At 38.0% G+C, this 24,561-nt stretch overlaps 1 protein-coding gene and 1 non-coding gene across 5 annotated transcripts in view; one reads left to right on the top strand and one right to left on the bottom strand.

Moving 5' to 3' along the window:
* The window catches only part of CAMSAP2 (calmodulin regulated spectrin associated protein family member 2), a 101,009-nt gene that overhangs the window by 68,137 nt on the left and 8,311 nt on the right, over window positions 1–24,561 (bottom strand). For all 4 annotated transcript variants that reach the window (XM_073217188.1, XM_073217185.1, XM_073217189.1 and 1 more), the window contains exon 2: window positions 14,134–14,393. In XM_073217188.1, the coding sequence (XP_073073289.1) occupies window positions 14,134–14,393 (260 nt within the window). The remainder of the gene's footprint in view (window positions 1–14,133; window positions 14,394–24,561) is intronic.
* LOC118969837 (U6 spliceosomal RNA) lies at window positions 3,320–3,426 on the top strand. Its single transcript, XR_005057681.1, has one exon. It is a non-coding gene; the product is annotated as a U6 spliceosomal RNA (small nuclear RNA).

Genomic DNA, 24,561 nt, shown 5'->3' on the forward strand with positions numbered 1-24,561 from the left:
AAATGGGCAACCACAGCTGCAAACCTCAATCTATGGTACTTATCAAGCAGTTCAACTTATTCTTGTAATTTCATGACTTTTCTCTGTTTCTTGGAAGCATTTCCAGCAACACTAGAAGCGCTTTGTACAGCCCCCTGGTGTTCTTCAATGTTTACGGCACTGTACTAAACACAAGGAAAAATATGTGAGAACCGCAGAGATCACTTTTTGCTGGGTACGTCGCTGACTGCAGAGATGCTGCACACGCAGAGACAAGCGTCACATGGCGTTTTAAGCAGAAACCAGCAACATGTGCGCTTGCCATGACAGCAGGAGGAGGCCCTGTGAAGTTACCACAGTGGCACCGGGTGCACGATAGCTAATCGGACACAGCTGATTTAATACTGCATTTTCACGTCTGTTTACATTTCTCTCGATTGTGAATGGAACCATGCATGGTCTGGAAGTTGATAAATTCTGACTTAAAAAAAATAGATTTGTGTGTATTTTATGATAGTAAATGATAAAATAGACTAGCATCTAACATATTTTATGCATACTTACCTTTTTCTTAATTTTTTAAAAATTTCTAGGCTATGTGGTTTATCTTTGAGTTTTTCAAATTGCCACAAATCTCAAAAAAATTTCCAATATATTTATTGAAAAAAAATTTGCATTTAAGTGGACCCATGCAGTTCAAACCCATGTTGCTCAAGGATCAACCATACATATAATGTTATATATTATACTCAATTAAAAAAATTTTTAAGCAAATTATCTATTTTATAGACAAAGCTTGAAGCAAATTCTTCCATCATATTTCAGATCCTAGCTCTGAAAAGTCAAACAAATTTTTTTAAAAAAGGAATATGCATCTGAAACTGTGTGTACAATGCATCTGAAGTCTAATAAAATGGTTAAAATTTCTGAATTGAGAAATAAGATATGAAAGTATAGTATTACTTTAGGAAATTTAATCTCGCACCAGTATACCCTAGAGAGTAGATAAAATAAGTCTTAAGGAGGCAAGTCCACAAACAAACTCTATTCCCATTGTTCTTTTCATTAAAACAGAAGGTATTGGCAATGCGTATATTAAAAAATATTTTTAAGAAAAACATGGGTATGGTAGTTTTCAGTACCAACACTGTTATTTGCTACTCTTCTCTATAAAATAAAGCAATTTAACCAAATCAGTTTAAATGTGGGTTTCTAATCCATTCATGAGTCATATATGGTCAGTTCAGCTAGTCACAACCCGTATTTTTTCCAAATAGAATAAAAAAAATCAAGTTACAGGAAAAATACTTTTGTTTCTGTAATATATTTTGTAACTAGGTAAGCTAGGTGTGGTAGATATGTTTGTAGTATATTTCTGTGAGTCACAGTCAAAGGAATTTTAAAACTCTAGAACAGATGATTGTTAGAGTCTCTTTCATTTCTAAAACTTTACTTCTACGGCTAAACCTGTCCTCAACTGGAAAAAAAAAAGGTCAATGGATGCCTTTTTCTTTAATGCTCAACTACAGTTCTTTTAATGGCAACAACAGAAAGAATCAGATAGATTAGATGTTCATTACATAATTATATCTAATAGTTATCTATTAGATGGATGTCTATTAGATATCTATATAACAGAGTGGACAGATAACTATGCTAATTCAAACAAAAACTAGGACTTACTGAGAGGACTCCAAAGTAGCTCACAGACTCTACAGAAGAGCTGAACCACCCAGCTTAGGAGGGACAGAAACTGAGCAGCTCCAGGGACCTCAGCCGCAGAAGCTCACGGGCTTCTGGCTAGGGCACTGCCTCAGCGAGGTGGCATGGTTCCAACCACCTTCCATCATTGTGGTGAATGCTCCGTCCATCAGGGTTTTCAGATTCCCAGTAAACAAACTACTAAGCCCACCATACATCAGGTATCTTAACTCTTAGATAAGTCAGCAATGGTCAGAAGCAGGGTATGCTTCTGGTCTCTGAGGAGTCTCTGTGGCCAGAAATTAATACTTTTTATGGAGCCCTGTGTTCCAGGCATAATACCTGGCATTTAGCAATATGGTAAGTATACACAATGTACATGTATATCAACATACGAAGTTGTACACCCTAAATATCTATACCTTTGTCAATAAAACCAGGGAAAAATATGAGACATATTAAAAGTTTTCAATAGCTAAAGGAGAAGGTGGATTATATTTAAGAATAAGACTTTTTAATATAATGAATGTTATATTAAATATTATAATGAACATATTTTTCATTTCACATGTTCTTGAAAACTAAGATTATTATAAGTCATTCTTTTCTATACCAATGTTGTGAAAATGAATCCTAAAGTAAAATGTTTTAAATTAAACTATTTTGCAATATGAATCATTGTTTTTTAAAATCTGTGTCTTTTATGTCAGTGGTCACTAAATGAGATACACCCCTTAGATAAGAGTATCTGCTATTGTCTAATTGTTTGTGCTCCCCTCAAATTTATCCTAAAGACCAACTTGATGATATTGGGATCTGGGGCTTTTGGTAGGTGATGCGGTCATGAAAGCAGAGCCCTCAGGAATGGGGTTAGTGCCTTTATAAAACAGGCCCCACAGAGATTCCTACCCTTTTCGCCACGTGAGGACACAGTGAAAGCTGGCTGCAACCTGGAAGAGGCCTTCACCAGAACCTGGCCACGCTGACCCTTGACCATGGACTTCCAAGTCTCTAGAACTGTGAGGAATACATTTCTGCTGACTGTAAGTCACTCAGTCTGTGGTGTTTGTCACAGCAGACTGAGCAGACTGAGACAGTCCCTTAGTCTGGTGATCGAAACCAATCCCTTTTCTCCCCACTAGTCCTATTCTTGGGATTCCCACTCTGCTCCCCTCTCACATATTCCCCTTCACTGCTACACACCCTCTCACTCTTTGACATCCTATTTCATGCTAGTAGTTTTCTGGGAGTCTCCCCAGAATCAATGCAGAACATAATCCACAAAGACAGGAAGAAGAAATGACAGTACAAGGTACTTGTAGAACAAGCACTGGGTCAGGAGTCAGAAGACCTGGGACCTAACTAGACCTGCTTTGTTACTAACCAGTTATATGATCATGTGTTCACTTCCTCCTTCTACACTTCTTTCAGTAGGAACCAAGTATTTATTAAATAATTCCATCTATAAACTTTTCTTACTTGTCAAAAGAAACAGCAGTAACTGCCCTATTTATCTTTTATGATTGTTACAAAAAAGGGGGGGTAAATGCTCATAAGCTATTAAGCACTACAGAAATAGTATGGTTTGGGGTTTTTTGTTTACACTGAGGTATAACTGACATAAAATATATCAGTTCCAGTGCTTGCTTTGGCAGCACATATACTAAAATTGGAAGGATACAGAGAAGATTAGTATGGTTCCCTGCACAAGGATGACATGCAATTTGTGAAGTGTTCCATATTAAAAAAAGAAAGAAAAAAGAAAAAAGATATCAGTTCCAGGTGAACAGCATGGTTCTGTATTTATATGTTGCAAAATGATCACTGAAATAGTTGCAAAATTTCTTTTGCAATGAGGACTTTTAAAATTTGCTTTCTTAGCAACTTTAAAATAAGCCACACAGTATTATCTACAGTCACCATGCTTACATTATATCCCTATGTCTTATTTTATATTATAACTTCAAATGTATACCTTTGACCCCCTTCTCCATTTTGCCTCCTTTCCGCCCCACCTCTGGCGATTACTGTCCTTGTATCTGTGAGCTTTATTTATTTTATATTTTATATTCCCACGTATGATCTCACTTTTTTTTCACTTGTTTGTTGTGCTGGGGTTTTGGAAGGCCATGGTGTAAATGAAACAGGCACGTGCTCTGGAGTCAGCAGATACAAGCTAAATCCTCCTTTATTATCTGTTTGGCCCTGGCAAGTTAATTAACATTTTAGAGTGGCAGTTTTCTCATCTACAACGTAGTATCCAACCACCTGTATCACATATCACATTAACAACTTGTATTTGTAAAGTTCTTTCAATTCTCTTTATTCCTCAGTCCTACCCTGTTCCCACACTGCAGCTCTTTCAACCTCAAGCGACCCCCCAGTCTTCCAAGAGCATCATTAGAGCAGATTCCATCTACTTTCTCACCGATGCCTAGCCTAGAGTACACAATAGGAACTGATTATCTATTAAACAAATGAATCCCCATCTGTCTTTGCAGTAAACATGTAAGTGTAACATAAACTAAAAAAACCAACAAAATGCATTATCAATCTTATTTCATTTCTTTGTACAAAGACCCACTTTCACTTATACCAACTCTTTTTTAATAGGTACTAAAAAGAGAAATTTATACTCACCTTTATCCTTCTCATCAAAAATAAGATATTTAATAATATCAGCTCAAGATTTTTAAACTATAAAGCTGCAACTCTAACTTATTTCATCATTATTAGGTAAAAATATCAGCGTTCAAAAGTACCTTGATCAGCAGAGAATGGGGAGGCTAACATCTGGACCCTGAGGCTCCTAGAAGAATGGAGTGAAATCAATAACCTAGTTTTTTCTATGGTTATAACAGAGTGGACCACCTTGATGTAAGGGATAAAAGTTGTTTTGCTAGTCTTACTCCAGATTCTCCTCATTTCCCAACTCTGATGAGCCAAAAAATCACCTCAATTCTACCTCAAAAATGCCTCTCCCAATCAACCCCTTCTGCATCTCAACAGCCTCTGAGGTGCCTGGCTATTTCAACTGGCTCCTAAGCGTTATCGCTTTCACAATACCACCAAAGCGGCCTTCTGTGACACACATCTGATAACGACCCTTTGGCTTAAAACCCTATACTGGTAGTTCCCTATCATTTCTAGGATAAAGTACACACTTGGCCTGACATAAAAGGTCACTGATGCCCTGCCCCCATCTAACTCTCTGCTCTTCTTTTTCCGTCACCCCCTAGTGTGTCGGTGCTGAAGTCACGACCAAATCTCTTGCTTTTGCTGCATGTATTGCGCCCTCACACTTCCGACTTGCCCGATGCTCTCGATCACACGACTCACAACATGCCCTTCACCTGCCACCCGGGAAGCTCCTTTGCATCTTCCCAAACTCAGCATTTAAAAGTAGGATTGAGCAAAATACACCTGAAACATTCGTATTATAATTTGGTTATTTTCCTACAATCCCCAGCGGAGTGAGACGTCGAAGGATAGAAACTTTTTAATCACCAAAGATAATAACACAGTAGATGGCAGAAACTCCATAAATATACTGAATAAATTAATAAATGGCCTTATTTTGTTATAAATATAAAAAAGGTTTTTCCGGAAGATCATCTGGTAAAATAAGCACCATTCATCAAGTTATTTCTATGAGAATGTAAACTTGGAATTATAAATATATTATTATCCATAAACAGATTCAAACATAATAAACATGGTTGTAAGATATCAAAAGATAATGTAAATTTGTAACTGAAGTGTATGTAATATGTTACCTAGAAATAAGGAATCCAAATTAGGTAGTGATTAGTGGGAATAAGAAACTGAGATTCAGCACTATACATGAGGAAAAAACCCCTACTCAATAGTAACTATGAGAATGTAAAATTTTTTTACAAGTTCTTCTCTTAAATTTGCAAGGCATTATTATGCAAAGGCCACTAGAAATTATCTCCTCAACTGCTACTGTAATGTTACATTTATATATTCCTTTTCCTCTAAAGTACAATTTTTAATCTTCATAAACAGGTTAAAGATTTTTTTAAGCTTCTACATAAGTAAATTACATGGAATTCTAACAGATGGTGGCGCCATGGAAATCCCTAAGAATAGATGCCAAACTGGACCAACATGCTGGAAAGGAAGGAGGGAGGAAGAAAAAGAGAAAAGGGATACACAATGTTCCTGAGGTCAGCTTCTCTGTTCTCAACATCTTTCTCGTACCTAGAAAAGGTAATTGTAACTAGGGATTATCTTGCACATTCTCAAAAATCAAGAAACTCACATCTATCCAGAAAAACTCTATCACAATTCTGCTTCATCCACTATTAGCAGTCATTGAACTCAAAAGCTACAGTTACTCCCTAGTACAGGAAACTGATATAACCTTCAAGACAGGAACAGAATGAATAAATTACTTTGCAAAGAAGCCTGAACAAATTACAAGATTATCATCCGTTTTCACTTCTTTTGACCTCTCCACTCCCCACTTTCCTATTACCTAGAGTCCTATTATTTTCCTATTACACAGGCAGGCACAAAAAATATAATTCAGTGGTTAAGAACATGGGATTTACAGTTAAAGCAGAGAAGATTTGAATCCTGCCCTCAATATTTTCTGTGCTGGCTCTGTGACCTTAATTGTGGTCTCAAAGCCTCAGTTCCTCCTCAGGAGAACAGGGATGATACACTTTGCTGTTCAGATTGTCGTAAGACTTACATTATGCGAGGGTGTGTGTTTAAGTACACGGCCTGGCACATAGTAACCTCAACCAAAAGAGCCACCAGATAGTCTGATAAGTGAGCAAGTATACAGATAAATATAAGCAAATCAAGAAGACCTGATAATTAATAATCTGCATTAATTTACACATTTACAGTGTTTTGCAATGTTTTATTTGTTTAATGTAGGCAGGGAAAAAACAAACCAACAAACCACCACCAATAGCAACAAAACCCTGAGAAAACAATATAAGAACTTATTTCATGGCCTGTAACCCATAATATGATTAAAATTCCTTAACTTTACTTCATAGCCTCTTCGTAATCTAACCCCGACCTATATTTTAGCCTCATCTCACATTTATGCCTCCATGCAGTCAACACTGCAACTTGTAATACATAACCTACTTCCAAGTTCAAACTTGGGTCAAACAATCAAATTCTTCAGCCGGGTCACCATTCCCACCCCATAGCTTTTCCTACCCTCTGAAGCCCCATCAGTCATCCTGCACTGTGTCGCCTTCCCTGATCTTCCCTAGCAGAAATCAGCACCCCGCTTCTGCGTTCCCAATGTCTATTGCTTAAGCTTGCAATTAGAGCACTTCCTGCATGCTGTCTAATTAGTTTCTTCCCAGTCTTCACTAGATTCTAAGCTCAACATCATTCCAGTGGAGGTGTCAGTGGTCAGCTGAATTAACAGACCACAAAATATGATAAAATGAAACAACACTTCTTTATTTATATGACTATCCTCCTTGAGGTTAAAAAAAGTATTTCCATCATCTTTCTGTGTTATAACCACAGCTTCACTGGCCTTCCAATTATAAAGCAGTGTAATGGCTAGTAGCATAGATGCATAATAACTTTTTAGGTTATGTTTTCTGAATATCCAAAAACATCCATTATAACAATACTGATACAGTTCATGAAAGAACATTTGATGCCTTACTAATCAAATGACCTATCAATCCACTTTAGTTTCCATTAAGCAAACAGAATGTTCAATCTGTTTTTGAGACTCATTAAAAGAAAGCACTTTCAAACAAATATTTTGGTCATATAATCATGATTGTTCTAAAACAAGATTTGGCTAAGTAATTAACATAATTTTACAAGTCATATATGAAAATCAATCTTATAATTCCATATCATGTACTATATTCATATGTATACACATCTACTTAAATAATTGAGTCTTACAAATATCAACTCTTATTTCCTTTGTCTGCAAAAATGGTTGGAAAGCAGACTGACAATGAGGAGTCTGATCTGTAACCAGTCTGCAGTTTAGACAGCTGGGAAAACATGATTCTAAATAAATACTTAAGTGTGCAAGCTTGCTGCAGATTATAGCATTGTTACAATTCTAATTCATTCAGATTCTAACTAGTTTTGCTACGATACAGGGTTACCTCATGAAAATTATTTAACCTCTCTAAACTCTAAGTATCACATATATAAAATGACTGAAACTTCCTATACTCAAAACTTGACCAGAACACTTGTTTAAAAATACATGTCCCAACCCCTCTTCTAAAAGATCTAACTTGCAGCTCTGACTAGAGGGCCAGGGAATCTGTATTCAAAGTTCCCAGGAACACATGTTCATCAGATTCCTCATAACTAGGAAGTTTCATACTTCATAGTTTCTGATTTTTAAGGCTCTTTCTGGCTATAAAATTCTATGTATTTAAGATTTTATGATATTGATCAAATCCCTCAGCCCAACCTGAACACACTACAAACCCAACTTCATTTTGCTAGGGAAAGAAAGTTTAAAACCTTCTCAGTACTCTTAAGCAACCTTTTTTAGCAAATGGCTCCACTGACTACACATACCTCAGTTTTCACATCATCCTAGATACAAGTATTTATTTCAACAAAAAAATTGATAGATAACATGATTTGGGCTAGGACAAACTTTCAGTTGAAAGACGCTCCCCTATGATTTTATATATACAACTCTTCCTATGGTAATCATTTAGTCACCCTGAATGCTGACTCCAGCATACTTCATGTTAGCTCTCAGAATGGTGTGCATTTAACACTATAACTGTGTATTGTTTACATTTGCTCTTTACTCACATTCTTGTAATATTCATTATGCAGATCACGATTACAATGCCTTCTAGAAATCTTAATAGTGACTGCGCTGAATAAACTTTAGTCCATTATAATTAATACATAGCGTCTGAAAATACTTTTCCACTGATATAAATATAGATGAAAACATTTTAAAGGTTATACTTTTAAAATCTGTCTTTGAAAGCACTGTGATTTAAAAAAAAAAGCATATATTCTCCAATGTGTGTTCTCATTAAAAAAAAAGGCATTTCATTGCAATACAGGCCTACCTCAGGAAAGAAGAACAATCCCATATGAGTAGTCTAAACACACAATTAATGAAACTAGAAAAAGAAGAACAAATGAGGCCCAAAGTCAGTAGAAGGAGGGACATAATAAAGACTCGAGCAGAAATAAATGAAATCGAGAAGAATGAAACAGTAGAAAGAATCGATGAAAGCAAGAGCTAATTCTTTGAGAAGATAAACAAAACAGATAAACCCTTAGCCAGACTTACCAAGAAAAAAAGAGAGTCTACTCACATAAACAGAATCAGAAATGAGAAAGGAAAAACCACTACGGACACCACAGAAATACAAACAATTATTAGAGAATACTATGAAATATTATATGTTAACAAACTGGATAACCTAGAAGAAATGGACAACTTTCTAGAAAAATACAACCTTCCAAGGCTGACCCAGAAAGAAACAGAATATCTGAACAGACCAATTACCAGCAACGAAATGGAACTGGTAATCAAAAACCTACGTAAGAACAAAACCCCTGGACCAGATGGCTTCACCGCTGAACTTTATCAAACATTTAGTGAAGACCTAATACCTATCCTCCTTAAAGTTTTCCAAAGAGTAGAAGAAGAGGGAATACTTCCAAACTCATCCTATGAGGCCAGCATCACTCTAATACCAAAACCAGGCAAAGACACCACAAAAAAAGAAAATTACAGACCAATATCCCTGATGAACACAGATGCAAAAATACTAAACAAAATATTAGCAAACTCAATTCAAAAATACATCAAAAAGATCATCCATCATGATCAAGTAGGATTTATTCCAGGGATGCAAGAATGGTATAACATTTGAAAATCCATCAACATTGTCCACTACATCAACAAAATGAAGGGCAAAAACTACATGATCATCTACATAGATGCTGAAAAAGCATTTGACAAAATTCAACATCCATTCATGATTAAAACTCTCAACAAAATGGGTATAGAGGGCAAGCACCTCAACATAATAAAGGCCATATATGACAAACCCACAGCCAACATTATACTTAACAATGAGAAGCTGAAAGTTTTTCCTTTAAGATCAGGAAAAAGACAGGGATGCCCACTCTCCCCACTTCTATTCAACATAGTACTGGAGGTCCTCGCCACGGCAATCAGACAACACAAAGAAATAAAAGGCATCCAGATTGGCAAGGAAGAAGTTAAATTGTCCCTGTTTGCAGATGACGTGATACTGTACATAAAAAACCCTAAAGAATCCACTCCAAAACTACAAGATCTAATATCTGAATTCAGCAAAGCTGCAGGATACAAAATTAATACACAGAAATCTGTGGCATTCTTATACACTAACAATGAACTAGCAGAGACAGAAATCAGGAAAACAATTCCATTCAGTTGCATCAAAAAGAATAAAATACCTAGGAATAAACCTAACCAAGGAAGTGAAAGACCTATGCTCTGAAAACTATGACAATCATGAGAGAAATTAAAGAAGACACCAATAAATGGAAACACATCCCATGCTCATGGATAGGAAGAATTAATATTGTCAAAATGGCCATTCTGCCTAAAGCAACCTATAGATTCAATGCAATTCCTATCAAAATACCAACAGCATTCTTCAACGAACTAGAGATAATCGTCCTAAAATTCATATGGAACCACAAAAGACCTCGAATAGCCAAAGCAATCCTGAGAAGGAAGAATCAAGCCAGGAGGATTATGCTCCCCGACTTCAAGCTCTACTACAAAGCCACAGTAATCAAGACAATTTGGTACTGGCACAAGAACAGACCCATAGATACCAATGGAACAGACCAGAGAGCCCTGATATAAACCCAAGCATATATGGTCAATTAATATATGATAAAGGAGCCATGGACATACAATGGGGAAATGACAGCCTCTTCAACAGCTGGTGTTGGCAAAACTGGACAGCTACATGCAAGGGAATGAGAGAATGAAACTGGATTACTGTTTAACCCCATACACAAAAGTAAACTCGAAATGGATCAAAGACCTGAATGTAAGACATGAAATCATAAAACTCTTAGAAGACAACATAGGCAAAAAACTCCTGAATATAAGCATGAGCGACTTCTTCCTGAACCCATCTCCTCGAGCAAGGGAAACAAAAGCAAAAATGAACTCATGGGACTACATCAAACTAAAAAGTTTCTGTACGGCAAAGGACGCCATCAACAAAACAAAAAGGCATCCTACAGTATAGGAGAATATATTTGTAAATGACATATCTGACAAGGGGTTAACATCCAAAATATATAAAGAACTTAGACCACTCAACACCCAAAAAAGCAAATAACCTGATTAAAAAATGGGCAGAGGACCTGAACAGACACTTCTCCAAAGAAGAAATTCAGATGGCCAACAGACACATGAAAAGATGCTTCACATCACTAATCATCAGGGAAATGTAAATTAAAACCGCAATGAGATATCGCCTCACACCAGTAAGGATGGCTGCCATCCAAAAGACTAGGAAAAACAAATGCTGGCGAGGATGCGGAGAAAAGGGAACCCTCCTACACTGCTGGTGGGCATGTAAGCTAGTTCAACTACTGTGGAAAGCAATATGGAGGTTCCTCAAAAAACTAAAAATAGAAATACCATTTGACCCAGGCATCCCACTCCTTGGAATTTACCCAAAGAATACAACTTCTCAGATTCAAAAAGACATATGCACCCCTATGTTTATTGCAGCACTATTTACAATAGTCAAGATATGGAAGCAACCTAAGTGTCCATCAGCAGATGGATGGATAAAGAAGAGGTGGTACATATACACAATGGAATACTATTCAGCCATAAGAAAGAAACAAATCCTACTATTTGCAACAACATGAATGGAGCTGGAGGATATTATGCTCAGTAAAATAAGCCAGGTAGAGAAAGACAAGTGCCAAATGATTTCACTCATTTGTGGAGTATAACAAAGAAGCAAAACTGAAGGAATAAAATAGCAGCAGACTCAGAAACTCTAAGAATGACCTAGTGGTTACCAAAGGGGAGGGGTGTGGGAGGGCGGGTGGGGAGGGAGGGAGAAGGGGGTTGAGGGGTATTATGTTTAGTACACCTGGTGTGGGGGATCACCGGGAAAACACTGTATCACAGAGAAGGGACATAGTGGATCTCTGGCAACTTGCTGCACTGATGGACAGTGACTGCATTGGGGTGTGGGTGGGGACTTGATAATATGGGTAAATGTAGAAACCACATTGTTTTTTCATGTGAAACCTTCATAAGAGTGTACATCAATAATACCCACACAAAAAAAATTAAAACAAAACAAAAAAAACAGCACTTGAGAAACGTTAAAAAGAAAAAAAAAAAGGCATTTCTCTCAATCCTTACCCACCCCAAAAATAATAAAAATTGATTAGTCAAGTTTGCCTTGTTCTTTTAATACTTTTGCTACCACTACATAATTTTTTTCCCAAAAAGCTAAGAGGGAGCATACAGAAATAAAATATCCCCAAAGTAGTAAAATAATTTAGACGATCAAGATGAGGGATGGGAGGGAATCAATATAATCAGTACAGTTAAACACACTATTTTTCATTATACCTCCCAAATAGCAGGATAAAGAAGGAAACTGATACTCATTACTCTTATTACTCTAAAATCAAACAAAAGTTTCTTAAGGAACAAAGTTTTTACTCACATAGGTTTTAGAAAAATAGTATTATTACAATATCATCAAAAATTTCATAGCAATTGGAAAACATTAAATCAAACTGTGACAAAAACTGCAAGTATACAATTAAACAGGTCGATAAGTGACAGTGCAAAGCGTCAAGATGATGTAGTCAAATAGGCAGTGTTCTAACAATCCAAAGACAGTAGTCAGAACCAGAGAAACAGAAATTCCGTATCACTTAACTTACATTCCTTAAATATTGTTTTCTACAATCAGATTTAAATACATTCATGGTCATCAGCAGGATCAGTACTGTTGGAAAGAAACCTGACTGTGATGCAATTAGCAGCCTATCAATCCTCTCGTTCTTAAATACAAGTATCTTCATATTTTATCTTCACACACACATAAAATGCACCAGAAAAATAATGCGGAAAACACGTTGTTTCATTCTTATTGAGAAGGATATAAAATAGATAACCTATTCTAAGGACAACTCAGTTACGTAACATGTATCTGTATCTGAAAGAGCAGCTATTTAGCACACAGATTCACAAAGTCATTGATGTGGTTTGTAACTACCCACTTGGCCTTGAAATAATGGAAGCGGAAATACTCAAAGCAGGAGCATCCGACTAGTAGCTGAGACTCTAGAAAGGCTGGGCATCAGACTGCTGGAGCCCTAAGTAGAATTCTGCCCATCCCGGTATCAGCAAACTGTTCACATAGATGTATGACACGTACACAAAGCAGGTATACAAAAATCAGAGGGTAGCCATAAGGTAAACAGCCATCAGTGAAAGCTGAAAATCTCATAACTGATAATAAACATTGTTAGATCCTTAATAATTCTATTATAAATCTATAAATTCAGTCACTAAACTTTTCTTGAGACATTATCCTCCATTCCTTGAAAGTAATAAAGTAGGGTTTGTTCTTTTTTAAAGAAAGATAATGAGCAGAAAGCAGAGTAGGTCATCGCTTCACTCAGAACTAAATCTGGTAAATTTTGTTCACCCTTCTTCAATCTCATAATTTAGTAGGCATCTCAGAATATTTTCTACATACACCTCTCTGCTTCCTCTCGTGTTAAGACAGCTAGCCTCCTATGAGCGCATGATTTAACGCTGTGTGCAGACCTGGTTTCCTCGCGCCATTCTGGAGGATGCCCAGCATTTCGTGAATTTGAGCTAAACTAGTACAACTGGCTGAAGCAGCACACAGTGAGCGTGCATCCAGATTTGTCCCCAGAGACTATCACGACTGAGTTCCTGAATGCTTGCTCCAGGCCAGCCTTGAGTTCCTTATTGTGTATTTATCACAAAAATGAATTAATATTATTAAATAAACTAAAAAGATATGATATGCAGAAATTTACCAAGAGGTCACTCAAGCACACAGATGAACACTTACAAATCTCATCTCTTTCCTAATAAGAATAAGGTCAAGAATTTTATTTCCATCTCTTACTAGTCTGTATGGAAAAAATATAATTTTAAATTGAATAAAATCATTTTAAAGTAGTTGAAAATTATGTAATTGTTTTTTCCAGGTATTAGAGCGGCAACAAACATCCCAAAATACTTTATTAAAATCTTTCTTAATTTGGAAGTGAGGTTTCTAAGAAAAAGATAGTTTTTAAACTCTAGGCAGAGATGAAAATCCAGTTTCTAAATGTATATCCCTGTTTTACAATACAAGTCACACTCAAAAGCCACACCTCACAGTAATCTTGGGCCTATAGACTCACCATCTGTATGGGTTTCTTGTGCAGATCTCGTTCCGTTACCAACTTTTCTTGGTCAGTGACATAAAGACCTTTCTGTGCTAGTGCCTGGATCACAGCATCATGGCCCAAAAGGGGTTTTGCAGCATCACTCTTCAGGATGAGGCTCCCAGCACGACAGTACAGCTCAGCCGACAGCAGCAGATTAACCACAGGCGGTTTGATGTGTTCCTGGTCATACTGATCTGTGTAAAATGGCTCTCCGAGCTCCTCTGGCACATTTTCTACAAAAATTAAAGGAAAAGACAATCTTGTAAGATTTTATTAAAGAAACATAATTAACTTAACAATTATTATTTACATCATAGACGTTAAGATTTCTTCTAAAAATAATAATGACCCTTCAATTGAAAAGATGATTTATTAGTCCCTAGCAGATGATCTGGAATGAGAAAGAGAATTTTCCTTTACAGATGATACACTCTAAGTATATTATAAAAAGAAACTACAAAGCAAACAAGGAGAAAAATTCTCTGAGTCTAGTGAGTCTGGGGAAAGTATTCCCACACATGCATTCTTAAATACACAAAATGAGCTAAAAAATTCCTAAAAACTAGTCTCAGTGAATCCCCTGATGTTCAAGCAGTCAACCAAGAAATGCACCGTAAACACATTTCAGGGCATTGCTAGGCCTTGCCACCAGAGTATAAAAGTGTTAGCCCAAAGTTGTATGGCTAGTCACTTGCCAAACAGGAACTGCCTGACACATTCTATTCCCGAGCCCAAGCCCTTGGCCCTCCTTTCCTGCTCAGCCTGCTGAGCTTCCGGGGGGCAGTGAGAGCCAGTCTAGGAAAGGACTACTCTTCTATACTGGGAAACCAGTGTTATCCCCATCTTCCCACTGAACACTCCTCATCCTGCCTCAAAAAGCCCAACTGGTCCATTCAGGGGATACACAGAAAGAGCAAATGGGCCATGGGAAGGAAGCCAAACTATCCTCCCAAGTTTCCCCTCTAATAGCCACTTCCCCTGAAGAAGGTCTGCTTCCACATCAACCTCAGAGCTGATTTGCATCTGATGGCAGCAAGATTACTAAATCAAACAAAACACATCTCACTGTTTTACGGGTTCTCTGCCTTTTCTACTGCATCTCTTCCTCTCCCTCCCTACCCCTCACCTGGGCTCTCTGCTTTTCATCAATCCCAGGACAAGAATAAGGTCAGTCTCCCAAAAGGCAAGGCGGGACATCTAAGTCACAAGCTCACTAGAGCAGCGATCGCAGAAGCTGACAGTGCTGGCCTGAGCCAGCTCCTGAGTGCTCAGTACTCCTCAGTACTGAGCCAGCTCCTCACCTGCCTGCTCTTTGTAAAGTGAGGTTTCGAGGCCAGCCATCCTCCATCACAGATTTTAGGAGTCTGCTGAACAGGCAGCTTTAACATAAGCTCAAAGTAAGCCACCGTACTAATAAAAACCAGCATTTAAAAAATATAATCACTAAAGTATTGACATATTCCTTAGGAATTTTTACCTAAATGTTTTTGAAAAGCTCCTATTATTAGAAAAATATTCTCATCAAACAATATTATAGTGATTATTGCATGCTCATTTTTTATATACCAGCATGGTTCTGGGAAATTCAAGGAATCAGAAATAATCCTTATCTTCAAGGAGCCCTTAATCTAAAAAAAGACTAGGCAGACAAGTGAAGTTAAGCAAGTCAGAATTTGGAAACAATACTAAGCAGTAAATGATTAAGCGCCAAATTAAAGAAATGAAGTCCTTAAGTTCAGAGGAGGAAGCATCACAGTGGGTGACGCGACTTCATGCTAAAGAAACAGGAAGAATGGGCAGAATTTGTATAAGCAGGAAAAAAAGAGGCTTTCTAAACAAAGAGAGAAGGAGATCAAGGACAATATGAAGAGACACGACACTGAACCACTGGGTGGAGAAAAGGGTTAGCGAAGGAGAGATGTGAGAGGTAAAGCTGGGAGAGGAAGTCAGTGACAACATTTGAAAGAAAGCTCTCTCTTAAACATGAGGCCTATATATAATAGCTAAAAAGGAACTGCTTTATTTAATTGCTTTAAAAATACAGTTTTAAAGGAGAGTAACACATTAAGAATGATGTCTGAGGACCATTACTCTGGTACTCAATATGGTGATAAAAATCAGAGATGGAAGGGTACAGAGCGAAGGAAATGAAGTTGGAAGGCAGCAGAGAAAACAGGAAGTGAATGACAAAAGAGACTACTAAACAGAAGCCCAAAAGGACCCAGGAATAAACCAAAGAGAGGGGGTCAGAATGGCAATCAATCAAAGATGATCAAGCCCAACCCAGGAAATGATAGTATCATTAATAGTAAAAAGAAAATCAGAGAGGGCACTAATTCTGAAAGCAAGATCGTGAACTCAGTTTTAGAGATGTTGAGTTTGAAACAACAGCAAAAATATCCAAGCGGAAATATTCAAAAAGCAGCTGGGGATATAGGACTCTGGAAAGAGGTCAAGAGTAGATGTATTAATTTGTGAATTTAGGTGACGTTTAAAAATATCATCCTCACTTAGTAACTGAAAACACTTTCCTTCCTTCATAGCTGCATTGACCAGCAGTGAGCCAGCCTTAACAGCTGCCTCAGCATGATACATAACTTCAGCTGTAAACTACAGAAAACGATGTTGGTACTCATTTAAATTTTAGCATCACAGAAACTAAATAGAAGCTATTTAGTAGAACAACTCTAAAAGGGAAATTACTTGGTTTTAAGATAATTATTATAATATGTATACATAATAGAGTCTTATTTCCTCTAACAATAAAAAAGTGATTAAGATAGGTGACTTGGTATCTAAACATGAGCTGTGTAAAGAAAAGTGCTCATTATCAGGACTACGAAATTCTCTATAATCACGTACACTAAGTGCTTTCACATCTATTCTCACACATGATCTTTATAACAACTTGGTGAAACTGGCAAATCAGAAAATACAAAGATACTAGGAATACACTGATAATAAGGGCCTTTATGTGTTGGGCACAATTCCAAACATGCATTCTGCTATTCAATAGTAACAATCCTCTTGTCCCCATTTATTTTACCTTATTAGTAAGGAACCCCAGAAAGGTTCTTTCACCCATGGGTACAAAGTTGATAAAAGCAGAGCCCTAGCTCTTCACAATCTAGCTAAACAGATTAAAAAATAACAATGGTTTGCCAGGACCACAAGACTAGATAGAAAGAAGACATACAGCTCAGGGACTACCTTCCATCTCATTATGGCTTACTCACAAGCCTAAGTTATGGAAGCGTCAATTTTAAAAAGATCCCAGGGCAAGGAAAAGGGAAAGGATCCACAGCAAGTCAAAGAATGTTTCAAGAATATGATAAAAACAGATTTTTCCACCCCCAAAAGAATGCAAAACTGTATATGGAGTAATGTAAAATAGGTCACTTTTAAAAACAAGTCTTCAAGAACTAAATATGCTTAAGAGACTTTGCCAAAATACAAGACTATCAGTTTTTTAAGTTTGGAATTGTGTTACATTTTAAAACAAATGAACTGAAACAGCAATTTAGAATATAAGGCAAAAATTAAAGATAACAGGTCTTGTCCTCTCCTTTACCTTCAGAGCACAAAAGGTAAGAAAACAAATACACAAGCAATGGGTGAGTGAAACACGACTCCTAGAATTGCAAAGAGACAAGTTTTTCTTGTGCACCAAGACTTAAACAGAACCTACCTCAATCATGTTATTATAAATCCTGACTAGATCTAAGTTTTGAAATCAACAATCACCTGAAATGCTTGAGATACAAGTAGAGAGAGTAGAGACAGTATTGCTTCAAGGCAATTTTCTATAAAGCTGGGTTGGCTACTAGTTGCATCCATAGGCCAGCAAATGATACAAATTTCTTTAAAACAATGAAGGGTCATGAGATAAGAGAGGAATGCATTTTAGAAATATCACTACGCTCAATCATGGAAGCACTGCCTTATTTTCCAAACCTAAAAAATTATCTCTATAACAATTACTAAGACAGAATTCATGAGTTTCAGACACTCCCAAATGAAAGTAAGCCATAGACCTTGAACTCAAAATGAACCAAGAGACATAAAAATGGTCAAAACATGAAAAAAAAAACCCTAATATGAATAATCACAGAAAGTTACAATGAGAAAACATTCCTGCTTATCAGACTGGCAAATTTTTTTAAAACCTACTGTTGATGAGGATGTACTAAAATAAGCACCCTCACATATGACCAGAGGGCAAGGACCATGTCTCTTTTTCAGTGATATAAATCCCCAGCACCTTAGTGCCTAGTACACAGTAAGCACTCAATAAGTATCTGATAAATGAAAATGTTACTGAAAATTTTTTTTAGTCATTAGCCTTGCTCTGAGAGGACTCCCAGATTTCAAACTTCCACTCAACTCACAGATTCTGAGCAAGTAATCATATAGTCCTTGTACATGTTTTGAAAAACATTTAGCATTTTCTCCTAGGCCACTCTTTACTTCTGCAAAAAAGTAAAACCCTCACTATCAAACAGTTTTTCAGTTAACTTACATTCAAAACCATTAGGAAGCAGCATCATATATAGAAAACTAGGGCTTTGGATTTTAAAAGATGAATTTAATTCTACCACTTATTTATTGCAGGATCTGAGGAGTCATATTCTCCGAGTTCAAGTTTCCCCCCACTCTGCGATGTGCTTACCCGCCGGCCACCACCACCCCCCTTCGCCTATATGCTCTAAATGCCCTAGTCTTTTCTGCTGCTACAATATGCCAGGTTCACGCCTTTTAGCCTGTGCATTAGCTGTTCCTTTCGCCACTAATATTCCGCCTTTTAACCCTCACGTGGGTGGTTCATTCCATTCAGATCTCAGTTAAATGTCGTCTCCTCAGACATACCTTCCCTAACCACCTAAACAGCTCTCCTAGTTTAATTCTCTATATAACTGTCATTACTTTCTCTTAATATTTATGTCTGCTTATTTCTGCCTCCTCCCACTGTAACAGAACTTCAAGAAGAGCCGGATACTTCCCCATCCTGTGTCACTAGCACCTAGAACAGTGCCTGGAGCACAGCAGGCACTCAAATATTTACTAAGAAGAACATAAAGTATCTCCATACAAAGCTTTGCCTTCAAAGAAGATGCCAAATGCAAGTTAGCTCCCTCTTGCCCCCACTTACCAAATGACAGGTCACGTGCTGCACAGCATTCCTGGGCTACTGCCTCCCCCACTCCTCCCACTCCACTGAAACTAACGCGCCTCTCCTGAGGTCCAGATCTACTCGTCACCTGATGTCACAAACTTCAAAGTGGGAGCCAAGTTTCTCAGTGACTAGCGGCGTTACAAACACGGAAAGAAGAAAAACCAGAAGGAACACTGTGGTGCTGGACTGAAATGGGAAGTGTCAGCACGAACACACGCACTTTCTGTCTTTGTCTCTCTCTCTCTCTCTCTCTCTATATATATATATAGTTGCTGCTGTATGTCATATATATGCATGTCTCCATGTCCTAGCTGTCTGCTAAACCCGGCAGCAAGAAGCCTAGAGAGCCCTGGACCTATATCTTGGTTTCTAATACCCTCCCCACTAAAAGGAACCAAGGGTCTTGAAGAGATAGCTGTTTCCAGGGCTGGAGCAGGAAAAGGACAAGATGAGCTAAGAACGTATTTGTATGTATTTACGCATGTGTATGTGCACACCAGAGAGTAAGGAAACGCTAACAGATGACAGAGCCGTGTCAAAAGGACACAGGATCCGGAAAGGAGATCCACTGGCCAAATCTGGGACGATTTGAAAATCAAACTAAATAACAGTAATAAAGGATTATAACCCATTGAATAAAACAAGAATCAACAAGTCCATCATTATTATTATAAATAAATAAATGAAAAAATAAGTAACAGAAAAAGAAGGAAAAGTTCTTCCTTGTGGGAGAATACCAACTAATAAATGGGGGAAGTGACACTAATAATCCACAGGAAAGCTGACTCAAAGAAGAATCGCCACTGGACACTCAAATTGTGAAAACAAGTGTGAGGAAAAGGATATTTCAAATTACCTCCCTGTAGGTTATTTATTAATTAAAAGTGGGGTAATACTAATTTTATAATGGAGAAAAGTGACATATATCACTTTAGCCAAGTGAAAAAGTTAACATCACCGACACTGGAATAAAGATTACGGGCCTCCTGGTGCAGTTTACTAAAGAGGATACAGCATCTCTTCTGTGGCAGTTCTGACAGATTTGCACAGCTTGAATCTAACCATAAGACACTGGACAAATGCAAACTGAGGAACATTCAACAAAATAACTTGGCTTATTGCTTTTATAAGATAAACATACATCTTAATAAGGGAAAAAATTAACACTATAGGCTCAGGCATTTTTTGGGTACTGAGAAGTGGCATGCCAAATTGCCCCATCATGGGAGGAACAGAGGGAAAGGAAACTCTCTTCTATCCGAATGTCTCTCCTCTGGGGCTGCCTGGCCTGCCTCTGGGTGCCTCCAGGGCGTTCCTGTCAAGTGCCTGTGGAACGCAGGGATGGTGCTGTGCAGGGGGACAGCATGGTACTTGTGTTGGTGGTGAAGCCAGGTGGTGGTAGTGGCAGTAGTGGTGGGGAGGGAGTATGGGTGGTGTGGCCAGAGAACAGGGAGGGAAGGAAGGAGGGGAGGAAGAGAAGGGAAAAGGACAGAAAAGAAGAAAGCTGAAGAAGATGGAGTGGCCCCAGAGGGCAGGGGGAGGAGTTGGGAAATGGTCTCCAGTTCCTGAATCCCCACCAGCTCTTGTCTCTGGCAAGTGTCTGTGCGCTTTCTTCACACTGTCCAGGTACTCCTGCTGGGGCACTGCCAGCCCCCATGCCAGGATCGCACCAGCATCCTGGACTAGCTGCCAAAAGAGACATCTGCCGACCGAGGGCCCACTCAGGGCAGGCAGAGGAACACAGGAGGGAGGTGGCCCTGCTGGGTCCTGCAGAGAGCTGCCTGCTTGTCCCGGACACACAGACAGATTCGGAAAAGGCCAAGACAGTGCAAGGCAGGACGCCTGATGCCCCACTCAGCACGCAGCTCCAGTGCTCAGTCTTCCAAAGTGTCAAAATCATGAAAGACAAAGACAGACACAGAAGAATTATTCCACGTTAAAGGAGACTAAAGAAACAAGTCAATTAAATGCAATGCATGATTCTGACTTGGGTCTTGGAATGGCGGGGGTGGGGGGAAAGAGGGGGTAATAATGGACATTAAGACAACTGGCAAATTTGATTATGGACTGTGGATTAGATAATAATATTGTATCGAAGTTAAATTTCTTGATTTTTATAATTTTACTGAGATTACATAAGAGATTTATCCTTCATTTTAGCAGACAGACCTAAGCATTTAGAGGTAGGGGGCACAATGTCTCTAATGCATTCTCAAACAGTTCAGAAAATGTTATATATATGTATGCCACAAGTATTTGTGGGGAGGGAGGTAAAGGGAGAGAGAATGATAAAACAAATGGGACACAAAGGGTGTTGGGGAGTTCTTTGTACTATTATTGTATCTTTGAAACTATGCTGAACAAGTTAAAAAACCTCTAAACGCCCCAAATCAATCTTTTCCCCTAAATTTAATCATCTTCCAATGTTCCCTACATCAATGAACTATATCACCATCCATCTAGTTGCACAAGCCAGAAACCTAGGAGTCATCATCAATGCCTCCCTCTCCCTTAACCCCCAAATCCACACCCTTCTCACAATTTCAACTCTCATCTCTTTTGTCCAGGCTATCAGCACTTTTCATCTGAATTACTGCATTTGCCCCTAATTTTGTCTTCACACCTCCACTCTTATCCCTAGTCTACCCCATTCTCTACTCTAGCCAGAATCCATTTATCTCCCACAAGCAAATTTGATCTTGTCACACACGCTACCATCGAACCCTAGGGTTTTCAATGACTTCCAACTTCTTTAAGGAGTAAAACCTCTCCTCTGACCTAGAGGAAAGTGGTGCCCCTGGCCATGCCTGTCTCCTGGCAGTGGGTGTTCCTGCCAACCACATTCGGTTTCTGGAACCCATACCCGCTTCAACAGCCCTGCCTTGGCACATTCTGGTCACTCTACTCAGAATGCTTTCTCACTACTCTTCACACCTTTTCAGATTTTGGGGGGCTGGTGATCCATTTTGTTTGGTCCAATTTCCCCCCAGTGAAGGGCAAGAACATAGCATTTATCCCACCTTGCCTTTACCTCAGTGTAATGTGCTTTGACTTTCTAGATTATTAACTTCTATTCTAAAAGAAGCGTAAGTTTATAGTTTATAAAACACAGGTGAAACCTTTTTAAGATATTTTAAGTATAAATAAATACTATAAGCCTAAAGTTTCATACACAGAATTGATAGAATGTGTTAAATAAAGGGAAGAACTTACTAGCTTAGTTGTGTTCAACATAAAAAGGGAAAGAAAAAACAAAAGATACCTCATATTCATGATACCTCAGCACAAAATATTCATGATATGTTAAATATATAATTAAATACGCATGAGACTAAACAAATAAGAGGAACACAGGCTATACATAACACTTAATATTCATGAGTCCTTAAATAGGGTACCCACTGATGACACCCATTTTGGTCTACAAGTTCTCTGACCAAGTCCTCTTCCCGTTCATAACTCTAGGTCTCCCTCCGACACATTTTCTATGGTTTCCAAGAGATCTATTTTTATTATTATTGTGGTAAAATATGCATGACATAAAATTTACCATTTTAACCATTTTTAAGTATACTCCAAGAGATTTTTTTGAAAAACACACTACTGATGATGTCAACTGGCTTATAACAGAAACTGAGTGGCTCTGTGTTCAGATGAATGAGACTTTTCACTAGATCTATCTTTATAGTTTGAGTTTTGAATCTGTGTCTTTCTCACCTACTCAAAAAATATTTTTAAGTGTCAAAAAGTAAATTTTCAAGAACTTACAATCAAGACCTCTAGCATCCATGTAAAAAAAATGGAGGTAGCTAAAAAAATGTTTCAAAATCTATTTTTGGAACAAAGTGCAGAAGTCTATAAAACATACAAATAAGAGAAAAATTTACAAGGTCAGCAACCTCTTTATACAAATGTCATCAAAAAAACAGGAGGGAAAACAAGATAGTTGAAAAAAGGGAATCTAACAGTAATGGAAAATACCAGCAGAAAAAAATGAAACCATCTATTCTGAAACTTTCCTTTGTTAAGGTGTGGATAAAGTGAAGGTTCCTGTGGCCAGGACTCTCACCTGGCCCTGGTCAGCACGCTCACTACATACGTGTGGGCAATGCGCTGCTATTGACTCTATATAAAGAGCTCTGCACAGTGCTCTGGGTGACATGGTGGCACAGCTGCAGGAGAGCAGAGACTGGAGTGGTGGCAGCGCCAGGAACAGAGACTGAGACGGCTGTGGGCAGAGAGGCCCTGAGGCAGAGACCGGCTTGCTGCACGCAGACTTGCTCTGAGTGGACGGGATTCTAGTAACTGACCTGCCACCGTGGGAATAAAGTTAGGTATAAACCGCTTCACCCCCAAGAACATTCTACTATCATTTCTTTGGTCTCATTGAATCCACAGTGAACTTGCCCGGGGCTGAAACCCATTGACAAGACATAAGGACAAATGTCTTTTAAAATATTTCTAAATTTCCAATGTCCTTTATTACAAGAGCCTAAAGTCCTTAAAATCTGCATGCAATTCCCATTTTAGAGATAGAAAACGGTATGAAGGAGAAGGCTGGGAATAGGGGAACATGGCAGTTTCAGTATAACTTTTTAAGGTCATACACATACATTTTCAGGAAATTAGGTTTGTGAAATATGGAGTGGGGAGAACACTTAATTCAATTACCTGGAATTCCATTTTTTTTTTAATCTCAAGAAGATAAGATACAGGTACTTCATAAATATCACTAGGCATCACAGGAAGCGACTATGAGGGTAACAGAGGGGGTTCAGTTTCCTTCCTATTGCTGTTTTCCTAGCCTCTGTTTTCTTTTTCCCAGTTCGTAGTGAAAAATATTTTTAATATGAAGAATTATTTGAAATATTGTAAGAAATACAACCCCATTCCACAATGAAAAACAGAATATCCAAAAGTAGCTTACTTAAGTGTGACACTGATAAATTCTAATACTTTGCAATTTATGTTTTTCATCTAAAGAACTCAAAGCAGTATACAAATACTTTCATCGAGTAGGGAAACTAAGACAAAGAATACTTTAGGAAGTTCTCCTTGAGAAAAGGGAGTACGTGGTAACAGGAGAACTGGAAAGATACTATTGTGTACAATGTTACGCTGATAAAAAGAGTTAATGTTTATTAAAAAAAAAACAACTATGTAAGGCAGACGGTGGAAAGTGCTAAATGTGATAAATGAAAACACTGTTAGCTAAAGCGCAAAGCTTG

The sequence above is a fragment of the Manis javanica genome, chromosome 11 (genome assembly GCF_040802235.1).
Source record: "Manis javanica isolate MJ-LG chromosome 11, MJ_LKY, whole genome shotgun sequence".
NCBI classification, from domain to species: domain Eukaryota; kingdom Metazoa; phylum Chordata; class Mammalia; order Pholidota; family Manidae; genus Manis; species Manis javanica.